General features: G+C 42.3%; 1 protein-coding gene across 5 annotated transcripts; it reads left to right on the forward strand.

Annotated features, from left to right (window-relative positions):
- The first annotated feature begins 10,785 nt into the window (after positions 1 to 10,785).
- On the forward strand, positions 10,786 to 24,902 carry ncln (nicalin). 5 transcript variants are annotated; one of them, XM_040052755.1, is made up of 15 exons: positions 10,786 to 11,083; positions 11,687 to 11,877; positions 13,211 to 13,352; positions 13,439 to 13,533; positions 17,138 to 17,218; positions 17,392 to 17,495; positions 20,161 to 20,249; positions 20,420 to 20,559; positions 20,660 to 20,886; positions 21,455 to 21,542; positions 21,631 to 21,669; positions 21,876 to 22,039; positions 22,159 to 22,212; positions 22,400 to 22,478; positions 23,505 to 24,902. In XM_040052755.1, exons 1-15 carry the CDS (start codon positions 10,909 to 10,911, stop codon positions 23,565 to 23,567), a joined length of 1,731 nt encoding a protein of 576 aa, XP_039908689.1. In that variant the 5' UTR covers positions 10,786 to 10,908; the 3' UTR covers positions 23,568 to 24,902. The 5 variants fall into 5 exon arrangements, with proteins under 5 accessions (XP_039908689.1, XP_039908687.1, XP_039908688.1 ...); XM_040052753.1 differs by having other exon boundaries at positions 10,787 to 11,083; positions 13,208 to 13,352; XM_040052754.1 differs by having other exon boundaries at positions 10,787 to 11,083; positions 13,208 to 13,352; positions 21,879 to 22,039.
- Positions 24,903 to 25,208: the final 306 nt, after the last annotated feature.

Genomic DNA, 25,208 nt, shown 5'->3' on the forward strand with positions numbered 1-25,208 from the left:
CAGCATGACTCAAATTGCCCCCCTCTGCCACTCCAAAAAAAGAAAACCTAAGGATAGTAATAGAGGTATAATAAGTGTTTTCCATGACACACTGCTTCACGTGACAGTGTGTCTGCTGGAAGAAACAACAGCCCACTGTAATGATAACGTATGACCAGACACTGAGCTCTAAAAACACGAACGCATGCCACTCTGATCCCGTCCTGATTCCTGCTTCTCTCCCGACATCCAAACAGCCTAAACCTCGCCGGCAATCAGACGGCAATCAGGCCAATCAAGCCGGCAAACAGCCAAAGCAAACAGCGGGAGGGTGAGCAATGGTCGGACAGTGCTCCCACAGGCCTGATGGGACCTCTGGATGGGGCGGCCTCATGACTAATTGGTGTTTGAGATCAATCACAGCCAGCACACTTCCTACTCCTGTGGGCCGTCTAAATGGCTCTATTCTCCCTGCTCTCTCCCTTCCTCTCTCTCCCTCAAGGGTCTCCAACCCCCCCTTCAGTCTGTCCGTCTGGAGGGAGGCACCGTGGGAGTTTAATTGCCTCGTATTTTCCATGAAACCAAGTTCATTACATTAACAGCTCCGACCCACGCTGCATACTTTCAACCTGCTGCAATTTGTTTTTGTATTTATTAGGCTGGCAGACAGGCAGCTTCCCGCTCAGCTGGGCGACGCAACGAAATTGCGGATGGGTGAGGGAGAAGGTCAGAGGGCGCTCGGCAGGCGTAGGCATCCATTGTGATGCACCAGCCAGGCAGATGAAAACATGACGGAGACGCGAGCGAGGAGGAGATCAGGGCCGCTCTGTTCGAGATGCAAAAGCACGAAGCAGCGAAGGAGCGAGGAGGGGAAGGTCGGAGGCAGTGCTATCTCCAAGTGTAAACATCAGTTTTAGGGGGGGTGGAGGACACTTCCCGAATAAATTGTCAGCGGTATAAACAGGTAAACAAAGCAGAGAAAACTTTTATCCTAACCGTAATCTTCCTAATACGTCGACCACTACAGGATTATTTCTGTCACTTGAATGAATCGCTTCATTTGCACGATGACTATTGACAATAAATGAGCTGATTATATGTATTGTAATGTTAATGATGGTTAAAAATTACAGTGATAAACCTGCAGAGGTTTTATTTGCCTCAGCCAGCCAAGCAGCCACATCATTAGGGAATATTACATCGGACCCCCATTTGCCTTCAGAGCTGCCTTAATGCTTCGTAGCACAGAAGCATTCCTCACAGATTTTGGTCCATATTGACATGATAGCATCACATAGTTGCTGCAGCTTTGTTGGCTTCACATCAGGGACACAAGCCAACAAATCTCCTGTTCCACCACATCCCAAAAGGTGCTTTACTCAATGGAGATCTGAAGACTGTGGAGGCCTTTTATATACAGTGAACTCATGTCATGTGGTCTTCTGCTGCTGTAGCCCGACTCCTCCAAAGCACTGTGCACTCAGAGATGCTCTTCTGCAAACCTTGGTGGTACCACGTGGTTATTCCACTTACTGTTGTCCTCCTATCAGCTGAAAGCAGTCTGGCAATTCTCCTCTGACCTGTGGCATCAACAGGATCATTTGACCCAGATAACTGCTGCTCATTCTAAACTTTAGAGATGGCTGTGTGGGGAAATCACACCAAATCAGCTGTTTCTGAAATACTCAAACCAACACATTCAAAGTGAATTAAATCACCTTTCTTCCCTGTTCCGATGCTTTAATGTACCCAATTAAGCGGCCGGCCAGTGTATAATATTAATGGGACAACTTTAAGTGATAAACAGAGATGGACAGTAACGCGTTACTGTAATCCGATTACTTTTTTCAAGTAACGAGTAAAGTGAGGGATTACTATTGCAAAAACGGTAATTAGATTACCGTTACTTTCCCGTAGGAACGCTGCGTTACTAAAACCGTGATTTTTTTGCGAGAATGTCTCATGACAGTGACGTAAGCGAGTGCGACGTTCGTGACAACAGCTGTGTGCAGATCAACAGTGGATCATATATCGAGTGCGGCAGAGAGTATGAGCGTGCAGCGTTTAAAGCGTGGAAGTACTGACCTTACTTTGAGTTTGATTCCATAAAAAGTGACAAAAACATTAGTGTCCGTTGTGCGTGGGAAGAAAACTTCTTTTTACAGCGAAAAACCCCTAAACTTCCGAGCAAGCTCCGAGTAGCTATGACGTAATGGGAAACTCACAGAGAAACTCGCGGATTCTTCCACTGACCGCTACGGCACACCTGCACCAGGGTAAACCTCCGCCTACCCCACTCCTGCTTTACAGGTGAAAATAGAGCAACAGGACCGCTGAGTCTTTGACTTTATTTATTTTCTGCTGTGTTTTACTTGCATCTATTTGAAAGACTGAGTGTAAACACAAAAAATATTTTATTTTATGAGCTGGAATGTGCAGAAAATAGGTTTAAATGTTAAACTAATTTCTTCCAGTCAGAGAATGTTGCATATAATTAAATGTTTGCTTGATGCATAAAGTTAAAAGATTAAAACTAATAAAACAAGTTTTAAAAAGAGACTTTTCCATTTGATTACATTTTGTATGATGGATTATGCAGAAAAAGTAGAATTGGGCTGAGAGATCTATCGCTTTATCACCTATTCAGGTTGTAAATTGTGTTTTTAAAAAGTAACTAAGTAACTAAGTAATTAATTACTTTTGAAAATAAGTAATCAGTAAAGTAACGGGATTACTTTTTGGGGGAAGTAATCTGTAATTAGTTACTAATTACTTTTTTCAAGTAACTTGACCAACACTGGTGATAAACGTGAAGCAGCGCAGAAAGACTTTAGCTTTACAGATTTGGTTCACCGTCGCTACCGATAGAAGCTAATTTTAAACAGCAGGCAGTTTTCTAAGCAGATCGAAGCTCTAAAAAACCAAATCCCAACTTATAAAACACATTTTTAAAGAAGTGCTGCGCTTTAAACGAACAGTTACACAGTAAAATAAGAGACGCCATACATACACAAACTCATATCGACAAACACAACAGCAGTCTAAATTACCTACGATCTCCCGCTTTGTTAAAAGTCAGAGAATAAAAACGAGTTTTAAGGCGTACTTCAAAAATGTGCTCAGTGCGGAGCAGCCTAACATGCAAAGGTACTTCCATACGTTGTGAAATGAGTTACGTCGTGTGTAATGAGGGAACTTCTAGTAAGAAGGCGAGCAGCAGCATTTTGGACCAGCTGAAGGTGTTCAAAGGAAGGCCTGATCTATACGATCATAAAGGGCATTACAGTAAAAACACGTACGACTCTCGCATGTTTAAGACTCGTTTGACCAAACACTAAACAACAGGTGAATATTTATTTTTTAAGCTGCTAGCTTCCAGGCAGAGAGTCTGTGTAATCTCTCTTTGTGCTAATTTTGGCAGTTTTTAAGTTTTCTTCATGCATCCTGATTGCTACACGCAGCACCTTTAGTTAAACCAAAGAAAGTCATCTCAGTAGTTACAGCCTGGCTGATGCAACATATTTCCTGCTGTCGGCTGTGTGAGAGCGATGTTCTGAACTGTTACTGTGCAGAGTTCACGCGCGCTTGAGAGCTAGATATTGTTTCTGCTGATTATTATTTTAAAAATGTATTATTTATTTCTAGTAAATTGTTGAACGAGACTAAAACAGAGCAGCCAGATAGATGCTTTCCCGTCCTGATGTCGGACAGAGCGAGTCGACAGTTTTCACTCTTGCATGAACCGCTGATCACTGAAACACCTTTTAATAACCACGACTTCATTAATAATTAATTATTTTGAATTTAATCAGTGAAATTAAGGAATTTACTTTAATATTGTGGCCTTTATTAAAGCCCTTTATTGAGTCCACATACCATGACTGTATTTTTGACTGATGTATCATTGAGTCGCTTCAACTTTTAAAGTTGATTTTATGCAAGATTTGACAAAAAGTGATCAAGTCAGTAAAGATGGGCCACAAAAAACAAAGTACATCAACGTGGAAGCAACTCTGAGTGTCTTTGACGCTCGATCCTCCAGGTTTCTGAGATCAGGCTTCTCGGTCACACATCACAGATCAGTGCTGGCAGACAACACATCGGCTTGGTCCAGCTATTGATCTGTGGTTCAACACAAACTATTCTTAAAAGAAACAAAACTACGACTACATTTACTACATTTACATTGACTATCGACCTGAGGATGAGTGAGACACACATCCCCAACTGACGTCTTTATTTTTAGCTTGTTGGTGAAAAACTGATTCAAGTCAAATGAATCCATCCAAACAAAAAGGAATGAACGACTCATATTGTGTACGCTTTAAATACAAAAAGAATAACAAAAGAAAAAAATTACATGACCCACGAAAATTACAAAATACATCCTCCCCTCAAAATTTTGTGTGACCACTGCAAAGTGGACAGATGGTCGTGGGAGATAATTCCACAGTGGCCTCTAATGTGGCAGAAACAAACCCCGCTCTACACTATACATTTCCATCATTACAAACAAGGGTGATTGCCACATGCAGCATATGCAAAAAGACACACCCATGTCTCCATTCATGAATTTCTCTTTGTTCCGCCTCCCAAAATGTAAAGTTCACACTGTACAGATAGTAGTTCGCATTACACGCGCCTCTTGCTCAAGCCCAGAGTTCCCAGTTTGCCACACACGCATGTTGCACCCACACGGTTGCATAGTATTTGGGAGGCGCACAAATCTAAAAATAATATTCTAAGAATCTGGATTACAAAAGTGTGAATCAGCCACAAATCCCTCAGAGTAGTAAATCAGAGACAATATGTACCCCTTCGCCTTGTGCAATGATGCTGCAAGATCAGCTAATCTGAAACAGCAATGCCCGTGATCGTCTGAGACTCAGCACAGAGAAGGAAACAAAGGCTAAAAAAAGGCAGAAACTCTGAGAGAAGAAAGGAGAAAGCAAACACTCTGATCTGCTGAAAGACTTAAGAGGAAGTTAACTGCAGAAACGGAGACGATGGGAAGAGAGAGAGAGAGAGACGGGGAGATTGGTTGAAGCAACCAGCCAGCAAGAGTGAGCGTCTCTGAAAGTGGATATGAAGGCGGATGAGCCACGCCAACCTCCTCTGACTGCATTAACGAAACCTAATGGAACGGCTGGCTCCGAGAGGCCTCGTCATCCATTATCTGACTGTTGCCCTGCGCAACCGAAGAGGCTCAGGGTCTGGGTGGCTGCAACTCAGCTGTCATACACCATTTTCTCCTTTTTCCTGTCTTATTTCCACTGGTCCTAATGAAAATGACCAATAGTCAATTGCCTGTTACATAAAGAAAACAGGGTATTATTGCATCCACCAGGCCACAAATCACTGTAAATCAGCAGGAGGAGAAAAGAGAAGGATGGCCTGTTTTCTACATGCAGTAGAACCACGAGGTCTTTATAGTCAAATATATGATGTCACAGTAAACGCGGCACCTATGGCACGGCCCTGCCAGCACTGGTGGTTATTAAGTGTTTTATTTTAGATTCAGGTGCTCTGTGAATCCTGGTATTTGTTTAATCTTATTAATTTATGTTCGTAAGATTTCATTTTACTGATTTATTTATCTGTTTTCAACCGAGTTTGTGTGTTTGTTTGGTTTAAGCTTTTATTCATTAAGACACAAATTTAATTTTTTATTCTCTGAACTATTTTAAATTTTTATATAATTGTTCTAATTCATAACTTACTTGTTTTGTGATACCATATTTATTTAAAGGAGCTACTCTGCCCTATTAAAATTATTTAGTTGTTGGTTCTATTTAAAAAGTTTTTACTTTCGTTTTTATTTGCTTAGGAAGTCCCCTGCAATTAAAATCTTTTTTCCTGGTCAAGAAGACAAAGCTTTGCACATTATACCATCAATTATTACATAAACACCAAAAAGATTTAAAAAGAAAAACAGATAACAAAATACAAAATATAATATTACAAGACGTCTTTATCAGAGCTGTGAACTGAAGCATGTAGCTTCAGCTTGTTCTGAAGGTTATTCCATGATCATTTGTTATAATTAATAATGAAATATTATTAAATAAATTGGAGATATTTAAAATAAGTGAAAGCATTCAGAAATTACTGAACAATCGGGCAACAATTTGTGAAGATGGGAGAAGAGAAATGTGAATATTTAGAGATTGTGGGTGGCGTCCCACAGGGGTCCGTGTTGGGGCCAAAGGCATTTACTATGCACATAAATAATTTATGTTAAGTGTCTGATTTGCCAACAATACAAATATCTTGGATCTGATTAGAATTTACAGCAACCTTTGAATTCGTTCACCTCAGAGATTAATAAAATATTTTATGGTTTGAAAAAAATAAGTCAGCGTTAAATCGGAATAAGACAAAAATCCTGCTATAGAAAAACATAGTGTCAACGTAGAACGTGAATTTATTTACTCAGAAGTGGGACATGTTAACGAGCAAAGCACGTAATAAATGAGAAATCATTCACATTCTTTACTGGTGCTTCCGCTTTATAACTACTTTATGACTGCTGTTTGAAATGTTGGAGGACAATGTCGTAAAAGTCGTGAACTGCTGATATTGTTGGATTTGTTGAACACACTAATTTTCTGTTCTTACAGTCAAAAACTGTAAAATTCAAAACAACACAAAAGAAAAAAATAAAGTAAAAACGAAGCTTGGAAACAAACGTTAAACAGCTGAATAGAAATACAATGATATTATTGTTACCAGGTAAAGAGACGCACAGGTGTCCAATCAGGTTAGTTTGTGAACTGCATGTTGAATGTATGTGTGTGTATAGACTTGTGTATGCTTATGTATGCATACGTGAGCTGCTTAGTTCATAATTCATGTGCTGCTCCTTTTCAACAATGTAAATTTTCTGCCTATTTTTTTATTACATGCTCAAAATCAAGCGATCAATCGATCAGTCAAAGAGGAGCCGTCTAATGTGAGGCAAATCACAGCAGCGGTCTGTGAGCGTTTGCAGGGCTAAGAAGGGCGTCTCTTTATGCTTCCTGACAGCCAGGAAACCAGCCAAAGTACACAGTGACGACTGGACAACTAGTTTGACATGAAAAATAAAGACGTGTGATGCACAGTTAGACAATGTGTGTAAATGATTTCACCATAATCAAGAATATTTAGGATTAACGCCTGCACTCTTAATTCTTATTCCCATGTATATATCTCATGTATATCTCATGCACATATCTTTCTATGTAGCACTTTTAATTCTTATTCTTATTTTTATATCTTATGACACTATGTTTGCACTGAAGCACCGCAGCAATTTCCTAATGTTGTAAACCTGCTCAACATTTGGCAATAAACCCCTTTCTGATTCTGATTCTGATTCTGATTCTGTACAAGTGTATTCCTGGGTGCTACATTAGAAGAGGCCATATTTCCATAATAAAACTCAGTCTAAGTGCTCAATATGCAGACTAACGAGAAGTCCCTCCTCAGTTAAGCCTGCTCTTGGTGTATAAAGAAGGTAAATGTGATTATACATTGAATATATATATTGAATAAAGTTGGGTTGTAGACAGTGTGACTGCACATATCAGTAAGACTAATATAGGAAGATGGACTTTAGCTACTCTTAAAGCTCCATGAGGCTCACAATGGGCTGTCATATCATGGACCTCTGCACTTATTCTCACATTTATCCATCGGATGGGATCTTGTTGTTTTCCAGGCTTCTGCTCATTAACAAGGGGATTACAGCCGGTGGTGTTTTAAGGGTTGAATGTAGCCAGACGAGCTGCTCCGAGGGTTTAGTCAGACAGACCACCATTGTGCGGTAATAGTGGTGTCTGTGTGGGGAACTCTGGCCCGAGAGCGCTCCCCCTTGCAGTGTATCTTTGGCATTCTGCAGTGCTGACCTTGTCGTTGAAGCACTTCAGTGTGACCATGTGGTGAGAAAATGACAGCATCCTCTGAGAATGGGACGGGGGGGCTGCTACGTACACAGGCATGCTACACAGAAGTTGCTTACTTACAGCTCGGTAGATAATCTTTCGTTAATCCACCGTACTTACCCCGACACACACACTGACTGCATCTTTTGTGTGGTTTCACAGAGAAAGTGTTTCTCTGTGGCTCGGGGTGGGGAGCAGGGGCCAGACTGATTCAGGACATTCCCAGGAGCACTGGAAGGAAATGAGGACACTGAGCAGTTCATGCAGGGTGTGTTGGGCTGTTGTTGTATCGCTCAGGCTTCAGTAGAGGAAAATGATTATTGTTATTTTTTAAGTTTTTGCCAAGGCGACATCAAGAGAAAAACGTGACCACACACATTTCTGTGCGCCAGTGTGTCGGGTGACCGCGCGATAACAGAATGTTATGAATTTTGAGCGATTGGACTCATGTGATGCAGCTGCTGCCATGCCGCTCACGCTCCAGCCACACAAGAACATCACTTTCCTCCACGAACAATTCTCCTTTTCTACTTTTGTCTACAGCGGTTTGTTTTCCTTCAAGCAGGCGGCGGGCCGTGTTAGCGGATCTCCAGATGATCATTTCTCAATAATGCGAAATCATTACAATGAGAGTTTCAACATCCACACTAAATTGGTTTTGTGCTTTGTTTGCTGCCTGCCCTCTCACCAGCCTGGGCATGGATTACTCATACAACAGGAAATAATGACGCCAAGGTCCATTAAGTGGGATGGCAGGACATCATATCAGCATTAATCTCCCACTTAGCAGAGAAGCCCCGGGAGAAAAGGAGAGAGCGATGGAGGGGAGATGAGAGAGGGAGAATATAGCCTTTCCCTATTGGACTGGGGCCTTTAATTTTTATTGTTTTTGTTTTTTTAATTATATAAAACTTCATTAGAAATATCTTTTTGATTTGTCAAATCTGCACCCAAACACGAACACCAATGATTTAATACTCAACATGAAGAGACTTTTGAATCGAACTTTAGTCAAAATAGACAATTCGATTTGACTGGATGCCTTTATTTGATATAAATATTATAAAATGTTCGTTACTGCTGTGCATAATCGAATCATAGAATCTGTTTGCAAAGAGAAACAATACACGACCAAATCAGGCGTCACTCTGAGGGAAATCAGGGGGAGGGTAATTATTAGCAGTCTGTAAGATCCTGTGAACAGCAGGTTGTTAATGAATTAAATAAATATATTATACCTTCCTGTGAAGTAACAAAAAAAAGCTTGCTAAAATATTTATTTCATTTACATGTTTTTCTTTTTTTTTTTGGGTGTGGGGGGGGGGGGGGGGGGGGGGTCCTCAGAGGAAGTCTTCTGGTTTTCCATAAAACTGGACAAAAACTCCAATAATGTAGGCCTCACTAGAATTATACACATCTGAGCTTGTTTGTAGGCATGAACACCTCAGGAGAAATAGTTGAAATACTCAAATTAGTCATAAATGGTAAATGGCCTGTATTTATATAGCGCTTTACTTAGTCCCTAAGGACCCCAAAGCGCTTCACACTACATTCAGTGGTCCACCCATCCACACACACATTCACACACTGGTGATGGCAGCTACATTGTAGCCACAGCTGCCCTGGGGCGCACTGGCAGAGGCGAAAAGTCATACAAAATCTATAAAATGAATTTCCAGTCAAATTTGACTAACAGTTCAGTGCAAAATTCTTGAGCTACCCCATATTTCTTAATACTTTGGTAGAAAAATGGGAAAAAGCTGCAGATATGTATTGCATATTGCTTGCGTATGCTAAAATACAGTATATAAGGCTTCTTGAAGGTAATTCAAAGCGCTTCTTTGGATGTTGGCTGCCTTTAGTTCTGTTCTCTGTCAAGATGATCCCAGACTTTGGGTTCATTACTCCGTAAGTTCTGTGACCACGGACATGGACATCAGTGGCTCAGGAAGTAGCACTGGTCCTCTAAAAGGTCAGTGATTTGATTCTCCAGTCTGCATATCAAAGGATGGGAAATCATTTTAATATATCAAACATAAATAAATTATAACCCTGTGTTGCTTCCATCTGAGTATGTGTGCGAATGTTAGCCTTTGTATGAATGTGTGTGAATGGGTGAATGAGGCTTGTAGTAAAAAATGCTTCGAGTGCTCAGTTCACAGGTCCATTTACCATTTCTGACGGGGCTTCAGTGAAGAGTATCAAATGAATGAGCAGATGCATCGTTCAGGTCCTGTATCAGGTCTTGCTTGGATTTCTTTTTTCCATTTCAAAGACATGACTTTCATTTCTTCTGCAAATAGTTTTTAGGCCCACTCCTTCTTTTCTTCTCCATTTGTACAGTTTTCATGGCTGTTTTTTTAAGGAAACACTGCACACAATGCTGAGGTATGCCAAGTTGTCAGCTAAAAGGTCTTTGGGAATGACTTTGTTGATACAAAAATACAATTTTATGTCAGTCAAACTGTCTTTGGCCTTTTTTTGTGGATTCAACGAAAGAAATGGAAACAAATGATTTGAAGTGCTTAAAGATACAATTTAAAGTCTTTGCTAAGTTTTGTGTTATGTGTAGACACAACACTGATTCTCGAGTTAGTGCTTTTGTATGTTCAGTATGATCACGCAGGGATTCTTCTGGTTTCCATGGTGCATAGCGCCATCTGGTGGCAGTAAATAATTTACAGTTCTTCCGTTATGGTTGTCCTACACGATCCCTGAAAGACCCATAATTTAACTCAGTTTAAAATAAGAAATTATCGATTGACTATTGTAAATAAAAAATAAGATGTCTCGTATTGTTTACTGGGCACTTTAGCAAATCGGTTTAATGAAAAAACAAAAAACAGCGGCGTCAGACTCGTCGGTTTCCCGTCCAGAGGTCGTCCAGCTGCCCGCCTGATCAGAAGTGGCTTCGGTTGCGGTTGGCTGGCTGTCAGTCTGTGGGAGCGGTGACAGCTCAACGGGTCGTTTTATCTTTAGCTTTGTGCCCAATACAGTCGCCACAATGTTTGAGGAAGCCAGCGAGGTGTTCGATAACATGTTTAAATCTTCGTTTCCCCTCACCTTCATCGTCTTCATCCCGGCGGTGCTGATCCTGGTGTCTCCGCTCCCGGCCGAGGCGTCGCACGAGTTCACGGTGTACCGCATGCAGCAGTACGACCTACAGGGACAGCCGTACGGTAAGGTGGCTGCTTCTTTAGCCTGCTTGTCACAAAAAAGCAGACGTCCCTGCGTGAAGTTGGTGAGACTGGGCTCAGTGTCCGACACCAGTTAGCCTTGCTGTCATACACAGTAAGCGCCCAATTTCCTGAAGCGGAGTTTCAATGACAACAGGCTGCTAATGTAGCTTAGCATAAGCTAGCTCATTTCCCCATGGCCCAAGCAGGAGCCAGGCTCCTTTAAATAATGCAACCAGAGCTCAGAGCTGAAGACGTATCCTCATTTAGTACGTTTAATGATTTTAACTTAAATGTGAGAGGCGCAAAACCCTGGCAGGCCGTTGCTCCTCAAATTGATAACTAGCTGGATGAGTGAATGACCTGTAGGGCTGTATAACATGTACACTGAAGAGTGACTGAGGAGATGAAGGGTGTCTTAAAGGGATTCCTCTGTCTAGTATCTGTGGCAGAAATAAGTAAATAGCAGCTGTCAGCCTTGACAAATAGTTCACCACTCCAAGGTCTGTGCCAAGCAGCTTTTTTCACCCTCAGCATCCCTGTGTTGAAAGATTAGTTTCAGGTCTCACTCAGTGCTGCTCCAAACCTTGTGTCTTGTGTCCTCAGGTACCAGGAATGCCATCCTGAACACGGAGGCCCGTACTGTGGAGGCAGAGGTGCTAAGTCGTCGCTGTGTAATCATGCGGCTGGCGGACTTCTCCTATGACAAGTACCAGAAAGCCCTGCGCCAGTCAGCGGGGGCTGTGGTCATCATCCTGCCAAGGAACATGTCTGCTATGCCGCAAGACATAGTGCAGGTAGCGTGCCAGTCTGTAACACCACAATCCACTATCGCATGCTTCTTCATTTTCAGTTCAGTGCTGTGTTGGTTTCCACGGTGGGTTTAGTATATAGCGAAGTCAGAGTTTATTTCTATAGCACATTTTAAACAAGTTGACCCAATTGCTCCACAGGTTATGCAAAATATACACTCTGCATGAGGTTCAGCGCACGTTCCTTTGACTGTTTCCAGGTTGATTGTTCTTTCATATTAAAGGTACTGTGTTAGGTTTGAATCCAGTCAAGGCCACACGATCAGACTTCAAAGGCTGAAGTTTTGGGATTGCGTTTGCACCGTAGCACCTTTTGGCCCATCATTCTTTTTAATTTAGTGAAGCTGGTTTTGCTGGCAGGAGTGCTTTTGTTTCAATCAGGGCAGGTCGCAGTCACATTTATGACAAGCCCGTCTGATTTGTATATTATTGGCTTATTTTAGTAACTCTGGTGTTTGTTTTTACATAATCGTCGGCCATTTTTTAAATGAAAATTCACTAAAGCAAAGAGAAATATATAAGCCGACCCTGTCCTAATAAAAGCTCTGCTACCATTGAGTGAGTCATCACTGATTTCGTTAGTGTGCGCTATAATTTATTGCATTACAACAGCAGGTAAGCTACTTTGTGCTCACAGCTTTAGTTTATATTTATAATTTGCAGAAGATATGACCAAGTAAGGCATCAGGTCTTGAGAGAAAAATGTACTCTTGATGGTTGTATTAAGACATTTCAGAACGTGTGGCTTACACGTTTACATCGCAGGAAGGCACAAATGCAGACACACCCAGTGTTGACATTTTTTTATGCATAGTATATTTTTTCCCTTTCTGCTGCTAATAGTCTGCACAGAGATAAAACTAAAGCATAATTTTACAGCAGTAAGTGCCACGCTCGAGGGCACCTCAGTTGTGATAGGAACAGGAAGGCAGTTGTTTTTTTGACAGCACCACCTCTTTGAGCTGTTTTTGACGCGTTTCTTTGCACCATATAAGCCTGAGCGTGTGCTGTGTTCCTGTGTTCATGCTCTACATCTTGTGACTAATTAAACCTCCCACTTCACGCGTGGGAATCTTCTGGAAAAGGAGGGACTTATAGTAATAGTAGGCATTTGATGTGTTATGTTAAACTAATTAACATGTCTGGTGAATTGTTATCAGCACAGGTTTTTGTTACACAGCTCTGTAAATGTGTAAAGCAGTTTGCTGCTTCCGCCCATCATTTGTTCTTCTCGGCGCTGGCAGAGATGAAGCGGTTGAGTCAGATTTCCTTCCCTTTTATTAACTCTGCTGTCCTCGACCGTGTCTCCCGGTAGCAGTTCATGGAGTTGGAGCCTGAGATGTTGGCTACTGAGACCATCGTCCCCGTCTACTTCGCCATGGAGGATGACGAGCTGCTGTCTATCTACACACAGACCCTGACCTCCTCATCCTCACAGGGCTCCTTATCAGCAGCCGAAGGTAGAGAACCTGCTGATGATCTGCACTGTGTATGATTTTAAACGTCACGTTTTAGATTTTTATAATGTTTTTTGTGCTTTCTCTAGTCCTGCTGCATACGGCCACAGCCAACGGCTTTCAGATGGTGACCAGTGGAGCTCAGAGCAAAGCCGTCAGTGACTGGGCCATCACCAGTTTAGAGGTGAGCCACATTACAGACTGATTGGATGTTCATTTATCTTTTCTGATTTCATCCTTGTGTTGTTCCTTGCCAGACTTTGGCGGTGGATGCTCCTGCTTTACAGCCATATGTTAACCATACTTACCTCTGTAACAACTGATCCATGAGATAATTGCCAGAGTGTTTACTGCGCCTTATGACAAATAAAAAAAGGAGAAATTAGATATCAGTTTTAATTTGCTTTATGTTTTAGTTTGTTGCTCACAGTTAGTTTATATAAAAATATATATTTGGGGAGGTTGGGGTTTAAAAAAGTCACGTTGATGTAGAAGTCTAAAAAGCTCATGTAGCAGATATGACACCATTACTAGAGGTGGGAACATCCCATAATACACTATTATTTTTTATATTTTGTCATGCTGAATATTGCAATAACATATATGTGAGTTATCAGCTTTTTTCAACTGCAAACGATGTGCTTAAAGGTAAACTTTATCAATAACTTTTATCTTACTGGATAAAACGAATAACTCAAAAATTATTTATGCAAAATGAGATCATCGAGCACACAAACGCTGTCATTAAATCCGCCCATAACTGAAATCAGTTTGCGATCGAATACGGTCATTCGATTTGTTTCTGATCATCACAAAGACAGAAATGCAGAAAGTTTCCAGATTCATGTTTAACTGTTACATTTGCACCCAGCAACGTTCCTCTGTGGTGCATGAGGTGGGTCCTCTTGTTCTTCTGTTTTAATTCATAAAATATTTCATGTCCCCTGTGTAAATACAATATTGCCACACAAAATATTGCAATACTATGCTGTATCGTGTTTTTCCCCCCCACCTCTAATATTTAGATTGCAGGGACCTCCAGTGTAAGGTTACAGTTTCCATGTCTGCTACGTGTGTGTTACTTCCAGTAACACTTCCACCACATGGTCATTGTCATTGTTGTCGTTGCTGTTGTATCTTAGTCACTATTGTAAACTCTGTGTAGGATACCTGCATGTTCATGTCAGGTAGATGTAAAGTATTAGGTGGCTCCACAGTGTCGCCGTTTACACGCTTGTTTGACAAATGTCGCTCCCGGGAGAAGAGACGGATCCCTTTGGCAGTCCTTTGTGAATAAGGAAAAGTAGCTTCATGTATGTTAGAATATTACAGCCTTTTTGGAAGATATTTTTTTTGTCCACAGCCAAAGCAGTACGGTGGTTACGACTATGTTTTACATAATGAAGGGTCACAGTTTTGTTTGGATCGTTTCTCTGAGAGCTTTTGAAGGCGTTTTCCTCCTACGGTGAACACGAGGAAAATCAACTGAGTGAAATGAAACACGGTTTAATTTACTCATTGGGAACATGGTGCTCGATTCTACTCATTGGTCTCTTAAATGTTGCCAAGGCGAGTTGTGTTAATTAGTATTTTTGTTTTCATAAAAAACACTAATACATAACAAAAACCTATTCAGAGGATTTTCTCTCTGCTTTGAGGTGGAACCTGCTGCTGCCTGAAGCTCTGACTGCTGGTTTAGTGTTTTGTGTGCGACTTCTGAATATGTGGGTGGGCTTAAACTCCTGAACGAGAAACAGTCGAGCAGGTCAAAAGCTGTGGATTTACTCAGCAGGGATTACTCTGACTCAGTGTTTCTGGATGGGAAATAATTCAAAGAGTTCTTACAATAAACTGCAGTTTTAAACTGCTTGGCGCTGTTTGACTTTAGGTACTCGTGTGTAGGGCTGTGCGATATGACCAAAACCTCATATCCCGATATAAGACATCTATCGTCCGATAACGATATAAATCACAACAACGTAACATTTTCTGTAAATTCTGTGACTCTCGGGCAGCTCGACTTGAGTGAAGTGTTTCCAGCTGCGCGTCATGTAGCTGGAGTCGAGTGTTTTAACCGATGCTGAAACGACACATTTTTAGACAGAAGTTGTAACGGCGCCGTTTTCTTTGTGAGTATTTATTACACGGCGTGCTGCGGGGAAAAGCCTGTTCTAACGTTTGAGTCTAAGCTTTATTTTTTAGCACCTGGCGGCTCTTTTTTACTTCTCATCCGTAAATAATCTGCATCTTTCACGTGATTCAGTTTATTTTGAAAAGTCTCAACAGGATCTTGAGCTTTATTGTGAAAGGTTTATGTGGAACATAAACAAGCGGACACGTGATGCTGTTACCGTCGTTGTTGCTAACCACAACGCATAAAAACAGGCGCTTGTCCGTCTGTAGTGTGGTTCTATTAAATATAAGAGAAAGAGAGAACTTTAAGAAATTAATATAACCACTACAGTGACATCAGAACATGAACAAATATTGCCGTAAACAGCTTATTTTGCGACACCACAAAACAAACGATAGCGTAACATGAAACGATAGACGTCTTTATATCGTCATCATATATATATCGTTACATCGAACAGCCCTACTCATGTGTAAATAGGTGATGATGATGATGATGAAGAAGAATAACTGTAACACTGCTAAAAACCGCTAAAACACATGATCATATCTTTTACTCTCAGCACATTAATTTGCCAAAATAGACTGAACGCAATGAACAAAGTCATTGATTTTGACTGTTAGCATAAATAAATATTCTAATAAAAACAGTTTGATTAAAGGCTGCATGTGTTTTAGTCATTACATTTTTTTCTGGTTCTGCCAGAGGTTTCTTCCTGTTTTTCCTGCCCGCTGTTGCCAGGTGTTGGCGCATAAGTGGTCATGTGATTGCTGGACTGTTGTTGAGAATCGACACTCTCTAAATTAATAAAATATTTATAAAATAATAAAATAAATACGTATAAATAAAATTGAATTGTTTTCTTTTAAACATGTAAATATAAATAAAAGAATACAGAAAAAAAAACATAAATGAATGAATAACAATTCATGTTATTTAAAATTTACACGCTCAAAATGAATCTGAAGGCTTTGTCATCTGTCCTGCACAGTTCACAAGAATCTCTCCTCCTCCGAGAGCGGTCGTCAGATTTTAATGAAACAACAAGATTAGTTTGTCCTTGACTCTTAGTCTGTAAAGTCGGGGAAACTGATGGGAGCAAGACTTTACATTAGAGTAACCTTTGAACTGTATCAGACGAGCGCGTTGATGTTGTGATGTCCAAATGGACAGAAGCTGTGTTTGCCTGAGAGTTTCATGGACCATCTCAGTACCACAAACTCACCCCTTTGTTAAAAGAAAGAAAAATATTAGTTGATGTTTATGATCTTGAACAGAATGACTGCAGTTAGTGTGTACTCATATTTAATGAAACCTCTGTAGGGGATGCTTCTCTCTAAACTCGCTTTACTCTAATTGGAGATAATTTATGTGAATTTCAGGAGCACATGTCACTCCATCCTCTGCTCTCTTTTAATAAATGTAGGCGCGGCCCTGCTGGTGAAAGGTGAAGATTAGAGCTGATGCAGCCTTTAAGTACATTATATCGACTAAAAACAGTCATTTTGAGCTTTGTGTTAAAAAAGCGCTTCAGTCTGACTGCAGAGGATCAGCAGATTAGCAGAAGAGTGGAATTAACCGAACACAGTGAGATTGTTTTCTGTTCCTCTTTTATTCTCAGCGTGATATAACGGCTGAATCTGTTTGCTCACAGGGCCGTCTGGCTGGAGTTGGAGGAGAGGACCTCCCCACCATCGTGGTGGTGGCTCATTACGACTCCTTTGGTGTTGCTCCGGTATGCTTCTTTTTTCCTAACTCGGTCATCACTGACAACTTGGACACAGTCAGGGGGTTTGTCAGTAAATATCTCCAGGATTTGCTGAAGTAGGAGAGGTTATATTTGTGGAGAGCTGGTCAAAAAAGAGAAAATAGGGCAGCAAAGTAATCAGCCTGTGCTCTGTTGTGTAGTGGCTGTCATACGGAGCAGACTCAAACGGCAGTGGAGTGTCCATGTTACTGGAACTGGCCCGACTCTTCTCCAAACTCTACACCTACAAGAGGACGCACGCTGCGTGAGTAACAACGATCACGTTACGATTCTTTCTGATCATTTGTGCCTCAGGTAGCACCGTGGTGCGATGTCTTTAAGCTAGACGTCGCGCTGAAGGTCTGTTCTGCCCCTGCGTTCACAAACGCATGAACTCGAGTGACATTCGTAATCCATACGGTTTAATATGATGTCAGCTATAACAGCTTCCGCTCTTCTGGGAAAGCTTTCCACGGGGTTTAAGAGTTTTGTCAAGAATCCCCCAAACTGTTCTTTCAGAAGCATTTTTGTGAGGTCAGACACTGATGTTGGCTCCGCTCTAATTCATCCCAAAGGTGTTCTGTCGGGTTGAGGTCAGGTCCACGCTCGCTCATCCGTGTCTTTGTGCACTGGTGTGCAGTCATGTTGGAACAGGAAGGGGTCGTCCCCCAACTGTTTCCACAAAGTTGGGAGCATGAAATGGTCCAAAATGTGCTGAAGCATTAAGAATTCCTTTCACAGGAACTTCTCACATCTTACATAAAGGGCGAGCTCTTTATGTAAGATCGAATTGTGCGATTGGTCACTCCAGAGAACAAGTGTCCGCTGCTCCAGAGTCCAGCGGTGGTTTGCTTCACGCCAACACTTTGCATTGTGCTTGGTGATGATTGTAAGATGATTGAGCTGCGTCACTTCTGTCTGCCGTTTATTTACTTTGTGGCAAAATGTCGAGGAAAAGTGCCGAGTTTTATCTGGAGCTTGTACCACTGATATTAATCTTTAACTGTCAAAACTGAGAGGAAACCAAAACCACTGCTGTACAATGCTCTCCGCCGTCTTAGTTGAATTGGTCACATGACTGCATCAAATGACTAAAATGCTTTTGAAAGCCTCCGTTTACGCTGTCCACACCGCGACGCGAAACCGGCGCTTTCCAATTTATCCACTTTGAAGAGCGTTTTCAAAAAACGCCGTCTCAGTGTGGCTGGAAGGCCAAAACGGAGAGAAGAAGACGGGTTTTCAAACAAAAACATATCAGTGTGGACGTCTGCGCTCTATGATTGTTGTTCCAAATCACTTCTGCTTCACTTCAGCTGTCTCGGTGCAGCGCTGGAGTTCACTGAGATCCTTTCACACGTTTGTAGGAGCAGTCTGCACGACTTTATACACCTGTGGCCATGAAAGTGATGTGAACGCCTGAGTCCAGTGACTTGGATGGGTCAGTGAATACATCTGCAGCAAAGTGTATATGAGAAAACAGACGTAGCATTGATCGCTGACCTCAGTAGTTCATGTGAACATAAGCCAGAGTCTGTTTGTTACGTCTGTCTCATTTGTTATGGTCAGGCTGCTTCTTGAGGACTGTATTGAATTATCTTTGCACTCGGCTGAGATAACGAGCACATCTGACCGTGTTAAGCACTCAGAGTGGTCACTAATATCCTGATATGGTGTGTCTGAAAGTACTTAACAGCAGAGGAAGTGAAAGAAATCACTTGTTAAAGACTGCGAAAGTGGACTTTACCATAAGTGCAGCGTTGGCACTGCTGTAGGCCTTATATAAGATGGATGTAGTAAGTGATGGCATCCGTCAATGGTTTTTAATTGGAGCTGAACTGAAGCCTAGAGATTGGCTTCATCATCATTTTTTCCCTGCTGGAGCCAAGTGCGATCAAATATGGGAAGCTGTGTTATTACACAACAACCAAATCAAAACGGTGTGACTGCAGGGCTGCGCTTGGCTCCAACTAAACTCCATCAGATGCTTATTTACAGTAAAAGAGATGTGCTGAGCATCTCACTTCAGCTGATTGGGTAATGCCTCCTCAAAGTAATTTACACAAACACAGTATAGATTTGAATTTAAGGACCCTCCTGACATCACTGTAGTCAGTCCAAGCCACATATACTGTCAGTCTAATTTTATTCCTATTTATGGGTATTATGGAAACGAGGGTGACTCATGATCTGTGTTGTCTTGTTTTATTGAAAATCTGTGAATTTCTCTGTTATTTTGACCATTTGTTGAACGACCACAAGCACTCAGGAGATTTAGATTTGATGGATTGTTATTTCTATAGCCCCGAATCACAACAACAGCTGCCTCACGGCGCTTCATAACAATCAAATTACCCACTCTGAACAATCACTCGGCAACAATGGAAAAGAAACAGGAAGAAACCTTCGGCACAGGCTCAGGGAGGGACGTTCAGACATGCAGTGGAGGAGAGGTTGATTTAGTTTGTTCGTTGTTATTTGTGCTTCTTCCACTTTAGCCTCAATTTCAAGTTGTGGTCGTTGCACTTTAGATAAAACTCGTTGGACATTTGCGTCATTTTAGAAAAACCTTGTTTTTTATTTTCCGTAGGCGCCATAATTACAGGCTGCATCATTTAAACACCACATTCTGAGTGTTGCTGACCGTGTGTTTACAACCACAGTGATGGCTGCTTCCAGCCGGATAAGACGCCATGTCTCAAAGCTTAAAAGAAGACACCGCCCACACCATCACATCACCACCAATCACACAAAGCAGGGCAGATCCATTCTTTCATGTCACATCAGCTTGAAGCATTTTGGACATTCCCCTCTGGGCTCCCATCTCTGATTGGATTGATTTGCTGCCATGTGATTGGCTGTTTAGATGTTTGCAGTGAGTGCATATACCAATATTGCAGAAACCTCTCATGTGTGAATCGTGCTGTGTTCAGGTACAACCTGCTGTTCTTTCTGTCCGGCGGAGGAAAGTTTAACTACCAGGGCACCAAACGCTGGCTGGAGGACAATTTAGACCACACAGGTATCGTTCAGCAGTCTCACACAAACCCTGCAGCATTCATGCATCCATAATCCACATTTCAACATCAAGTTAATAAAAACATATTTTATAATTATTGAATGTAGTTTGTAGTATTTTAGTAGTAATGTGTTTAAAAGCTGGTTACATCTGTTGTCTCTTCTTCCCGTCAGACTCCAGTCTGCTGCAGGATAACGTAGCCTTTGTGTTGTGTCTGGATACTTTGGGGAACGGAGACTCTCTGCACCTCCATGTGTCCAAACCTCCCAAAGAGGGAACCCCTCAGTATTCCCTGCTGAAAGAGCTGGAGGCGGTAAGAAGTCGCAGACTCGATGAGTCTTGGAGCAGCTTAGACGGATCACCTTTCTTCTTACACCCAAAGCAGAGGTTACATTCTTCTGTCTTCCTCCCAGGTGGTTGCGAGTCAGTATCCAGAGGTCAAGTTCTCCATGGTCCACAAGAAAATCAACCTGGCTGACGACATGCTGGCGTGGGAGCACGAACGTTTTGGGATCCGCCGCCTGCCCGCCTTCACTCTGTCCCACCTGCCCTCGCACCGGCTGGCTCAGCGCTCCAGCATCATGGACGTGCGGTCAGTGTCCCCCTCCTCTCGCCACGGAGCGGGAGAGCCCCCTGCTGGGTGGGTCCATTACTGCAGTTTCTTGAATCACCAAAAAATAGTGTTTCGATTCCAGCTGCCGGTCATGAGCTGCGGTCAGATTCTTGTTTTGTTGATGTTTTTGCTCAGGAAGGTTGTGACTGAAATGGTCGTTATGATGAGATGGTCATGTTCTTTAAACTGCCGTTAACATCGATGCACCGTCTACATAACCTGTATTTCTTTTTTGTTTTTACTCCATTTGCTTTATTTGATGATATTTTCCACCAAGATTCAGGAAAATCTTAGCAAAGGCATCATCTAGATGGTGTTTTTTACTCTGCAGACAGGCAGGACTTTTCCACGCTGCCAATAATGTTTATGATGTTTAATCTAAACGAGGTTGTAAGGAGTCAGGAGAGTCGTTTCCTCTCCTGTAGCCGTCGATTTGTCTTTTCTCTGTGAGCGAGCGTCTTCTCAGACTTCCTACGTCTCAGCCTGTCTGTGTGTGAAAACAGACGCTCTGTGATCAGCTCCCTGGTTTCTGCTCTTCGCCTCGGACGACTTCCTGTCGTCTAACTGTCTGCAAACTCGTATTTGTGTCTTACAGGCCTCACGTAGATGTGAAGAAGCTCAGCAGGAACACCAAGCTGGTAGCAGAGGCTCTGGCGAGGGTCGTCTACAACCTTACAGAAAAGGTCTAAACAGCAATTTTTAAAAAGGTTTAAACCGATGAAGATTGTAGACACTGTGACGCTAATGTGACCTGTTTCTTTAAACTTAAAGGCAGCACCTGGAGACCTGCAGATTTTCACTGAGCAGATGGTACGTCACCTGTCTGTCCTGTTACGTCATCATCCGAGTCGCACGCCTCCCTGGAACCTGATTCATTTTATTTTCCTAAAACATACAGAGTGCAGCAGATAACTTGATTTTTAGTTCTGAATCTGGATTCGTTACATCTTCAGTCTCTCAGCGATCACAGGTGTTGAGCTCACGTGTCTTTTGTAATATGGTCGGTCTCCTACCAGCAGGTGCAGGACGAGCAGCTGTCAGCCGTGGTGGACTGGCTCACGGCGCAGCCCAGAGCTGCTCAGCTGGTGGACAAAGACAGCACCGTGGTGTCCACCCTGGAGTATCACCTGGGACGCTACCTCAAGGATGTCAAAAGACACTACGTCAAAGCTGACAAGAGGTAAAAAAAAGGAAAAAATCCACACCTGCAGCGATGGGAGGGAGGTTTATTTGATGTATTTCGTAGGTTTTGATCTGTTTCCTCGTCAGCGTGTCAGCTCTTCATTCTCTCCTCTTCAGGGATCCAGAGTTTGTGTTTTATGACCAGCTGAAGCAGACGATGAATGCTTACAGGTACGGCTTCAGGAAGCTGGTTTTCTCTGCACAGAGGGGCTTTAAGGCTCCTCGTACCTCTGCAGCTCACAGCTGTGATGTCATAATTATTTTGGAACTTTGTTGCAGATGAGATCAAATTCATAAATAAAACATGATGTAGTAACGCTCTCTGCCCCATGTTAAACTTTTCTTTTTCCTCACTCAGAGTGAAGCCCGCTATCTTTGACCTGCTGCTGGCTGTCTGCATCGCAGCCTACCTGGGGATGGTGTATTTGGCTATCCAGGTAAGTGTCACTTTATTCATGATGGCACCTTTTCGACTCATTAGGGGACACTTAACTCTCACATCAGATCCAGGGAACCAAATACTCCAGTCGGGTAATTCACTGAGCACAAAACGATGTAACGAACATCAGCGGAGACGAAAATTAAATTAACCATAAGGGCTTGATTTGATTCACAGTCACAGTTTAGAATCACAGGCTGAATCAGGATGTTGCTGTTTGCACTCCTGACAGTCTGGAGATGAGACGGCGAACGCGTTCAGATTTGGATCACTGCCGTGGTGCTGTTTGGTGGACTTGAACACAGTGTTGCATAATGTCCTAAAACGACTGCGTGGGCCCGTCAGCGTCTTTGTCATCCAGGACCTGCAGAGGCGCTCTGGGTGCTGTACCCACGTGAGGCCCAACAGCTGGTCTTTCATCCTGGTACCCAGCGGGTTACAAATATGCTCCCCCAGTTATACTGGATTGTGTTGCAGGTGGAATAGAGTTCACCACAGCAGAGACTTTCACATCTCTCACATTTACTCTGTGTGAACGGCTGGTGAAGAAAACGGCGTCCTCCTGTGGCCCCGTCCAGCTCCTCTCATGTTCCCTGGTGTCTCCTCCACACTCTGAGGATCTCTGTTAATTTTCTGTCAAGGCCTCTTTTTGTATAGGACACACCGTCTTATTCTTTCGCCTTTTTAAAAGCAAACACTAACAGTGTCAACAAAGAGATCAGGCCTAGATGAACAGATTTATTGCACTTCTCAACAATGCAGCGCCATCTGGTGGCAGACTGCTGCATAACCTTCAGAATGCAACAATTTAGCGGCTTTAAGCATCAATTAAAATGGAAAACGATTAGTCTGGTACCGACTACAAGAGCAGCTAGATTAGCCCCAAGGCCAACTTCAGAATACCCTAACCCACACCTCACCAGGTGTAGTCAGTCGGGCAGTACCTGAAGACGAGTCCTCTGCAGAGGTCTGCAGAGTGTGTTGGGCTCATGAGACTAACCCTGTTTCTTTTGTCTCTTTGCAGAACTTTGGAGTCCTGTACAGTGTTGTCCGTAGAATCACTCAACCCAAGGCCAAGGCCCACTAAGGCGTGCAGCAGCGTTTACTGCCCCGGACCCTACTGTACCCTTTTTCCTCAAATTCAATAAACTCTAGCCAATAAGACACTGAGGCTGGACCGAGCTGCTGTTGTCACGATGGTTTCCAAACCAGCAGAATCACTTCCGTTTCCTTCGTCCCTAATGCACAAACAATGATGTCAGATCCTGTCTTGCTGCCAACTTTGACCCGTTTGGTCTCATGGACCAGAATAATCAGGAATCATTTCAGTCTCCACAGATGTCTCTGTCATTCATTCAGCGTGGTCACTCATGTTGTTTTTAACCTCTAATGACGGGGGTTAATGTCACAGGTCGTGATGAGATTGGTTGAGATGTCACGTGGCTGCACCGATCGCTCCCCGTCCCTCTTCTCGGCGTACTTCACGAGCCAAACGTCGTGACGTCACGTGTTGTCTCAGGCAGCTAGAGGGAGAAGCTGACCGCACAGTTTATCCCAGAATTTCCTTTTGTCAGGAGGGCTGATCACCAGGGAGTCTCTCTAAATGTAACGCTCGCACGATCAGCCGCTGACGGTTCGCTGTGTCTGAAATCGTCTAGTGTGTAGACTGTGAGTGTTGTGTCGAGAGCGACTGGAGCGCTTCCTTTGAGTGAAACCCTCAAACACGAGTACTGTTTACGGACATGACGTCGATCTGTCTAAATGAAATGTGAAGTAGTCTTTAGATCGTATCTCCATGCCTTTAATACAAACCCCGTCACATCATTAATGTAGTTGTGTAGTGATAGTTTTCACTTTGGCGTTTCTGTTTGCTTTTCGTGCCATTTGTTCGTTTCCTGTGACGTGTCGTCTTTGTCTGATTTGCCTTTTTTTTTAATCTCCAAACTGATTTAGAGAAACGGTCACGCTGGTGGCACCAGCTGCTCGGAGAGCTTGTTTCAAAATGTCACAAGGAGCCATGTTTTGTTTTTCTTCCTTATCTAATCAATAAAATGAGCCCCTCCCCTTTCACCCCTTTTCTAATCAGTAGATGGGACCTTTTGCTGACTTGCAAAAATATGATTTGACCAAATCAGATATTTTTAAATCCTTGCCCTCGTCTTTGCTTTGGGTGAAAAGTGTTAATTTGCTTTTTAAAAAAATGTATTTTCTCTGTTACCACATGACCTGTGACCCCTCCCCCTCCCAATCAGCAGACCCGTGGAGGGGGAATTGACTGTGTGGTAAATATGAGTTATAATTTATTAAATGGCTTTGTTTTTGTTTCGTGCACTGAATCTGCTTCATCTGCAACACTTGATCTTTGCAATGAAAGTGAAAACGGTTGTGATTAAAAATAAATGACACATGAAAAACACTCAAATCCTTCTTTACCCACATGTTTTATTTCATGAGAAAAAAGAAACGATAACATTGGCTGAATGGTATTAAAATCGTATTACAAAAAAAGCAAGTATGAGGTTTGTTTTTATCAAGTAGTCGTGTTTCAGAAAGTGGCCAGATTCAGTTCAACCTCGGGGGTCATTTGTACATCTTTGTGCATCAAGGGTCCAAAACAAGTTAAAACACATTTGAAATTAAGAGATTTAATTAATCATCCTTCAGTTGCTAAATGCACCTTTTAATTTTGATCTACTGATGAACAATAAAAATAATATTAATAAATTAC

Source organism: Simochromis diagramma, unplaced genomic scaffold (assembly GCF_900408965.1).
Source record: "Simochromis diagramma unplaced genomic scaffold, fSimDia1.1 OVJJ01000419.1, whole genome shotgun sequence".
In the NCBI taxonomy this organism is placed as follows: Eukaryota; Metazoa; Chordata; class Actinopteri; order Cichliformes; family Cichlidae; genus Simochromis; species Simochromis diagramma.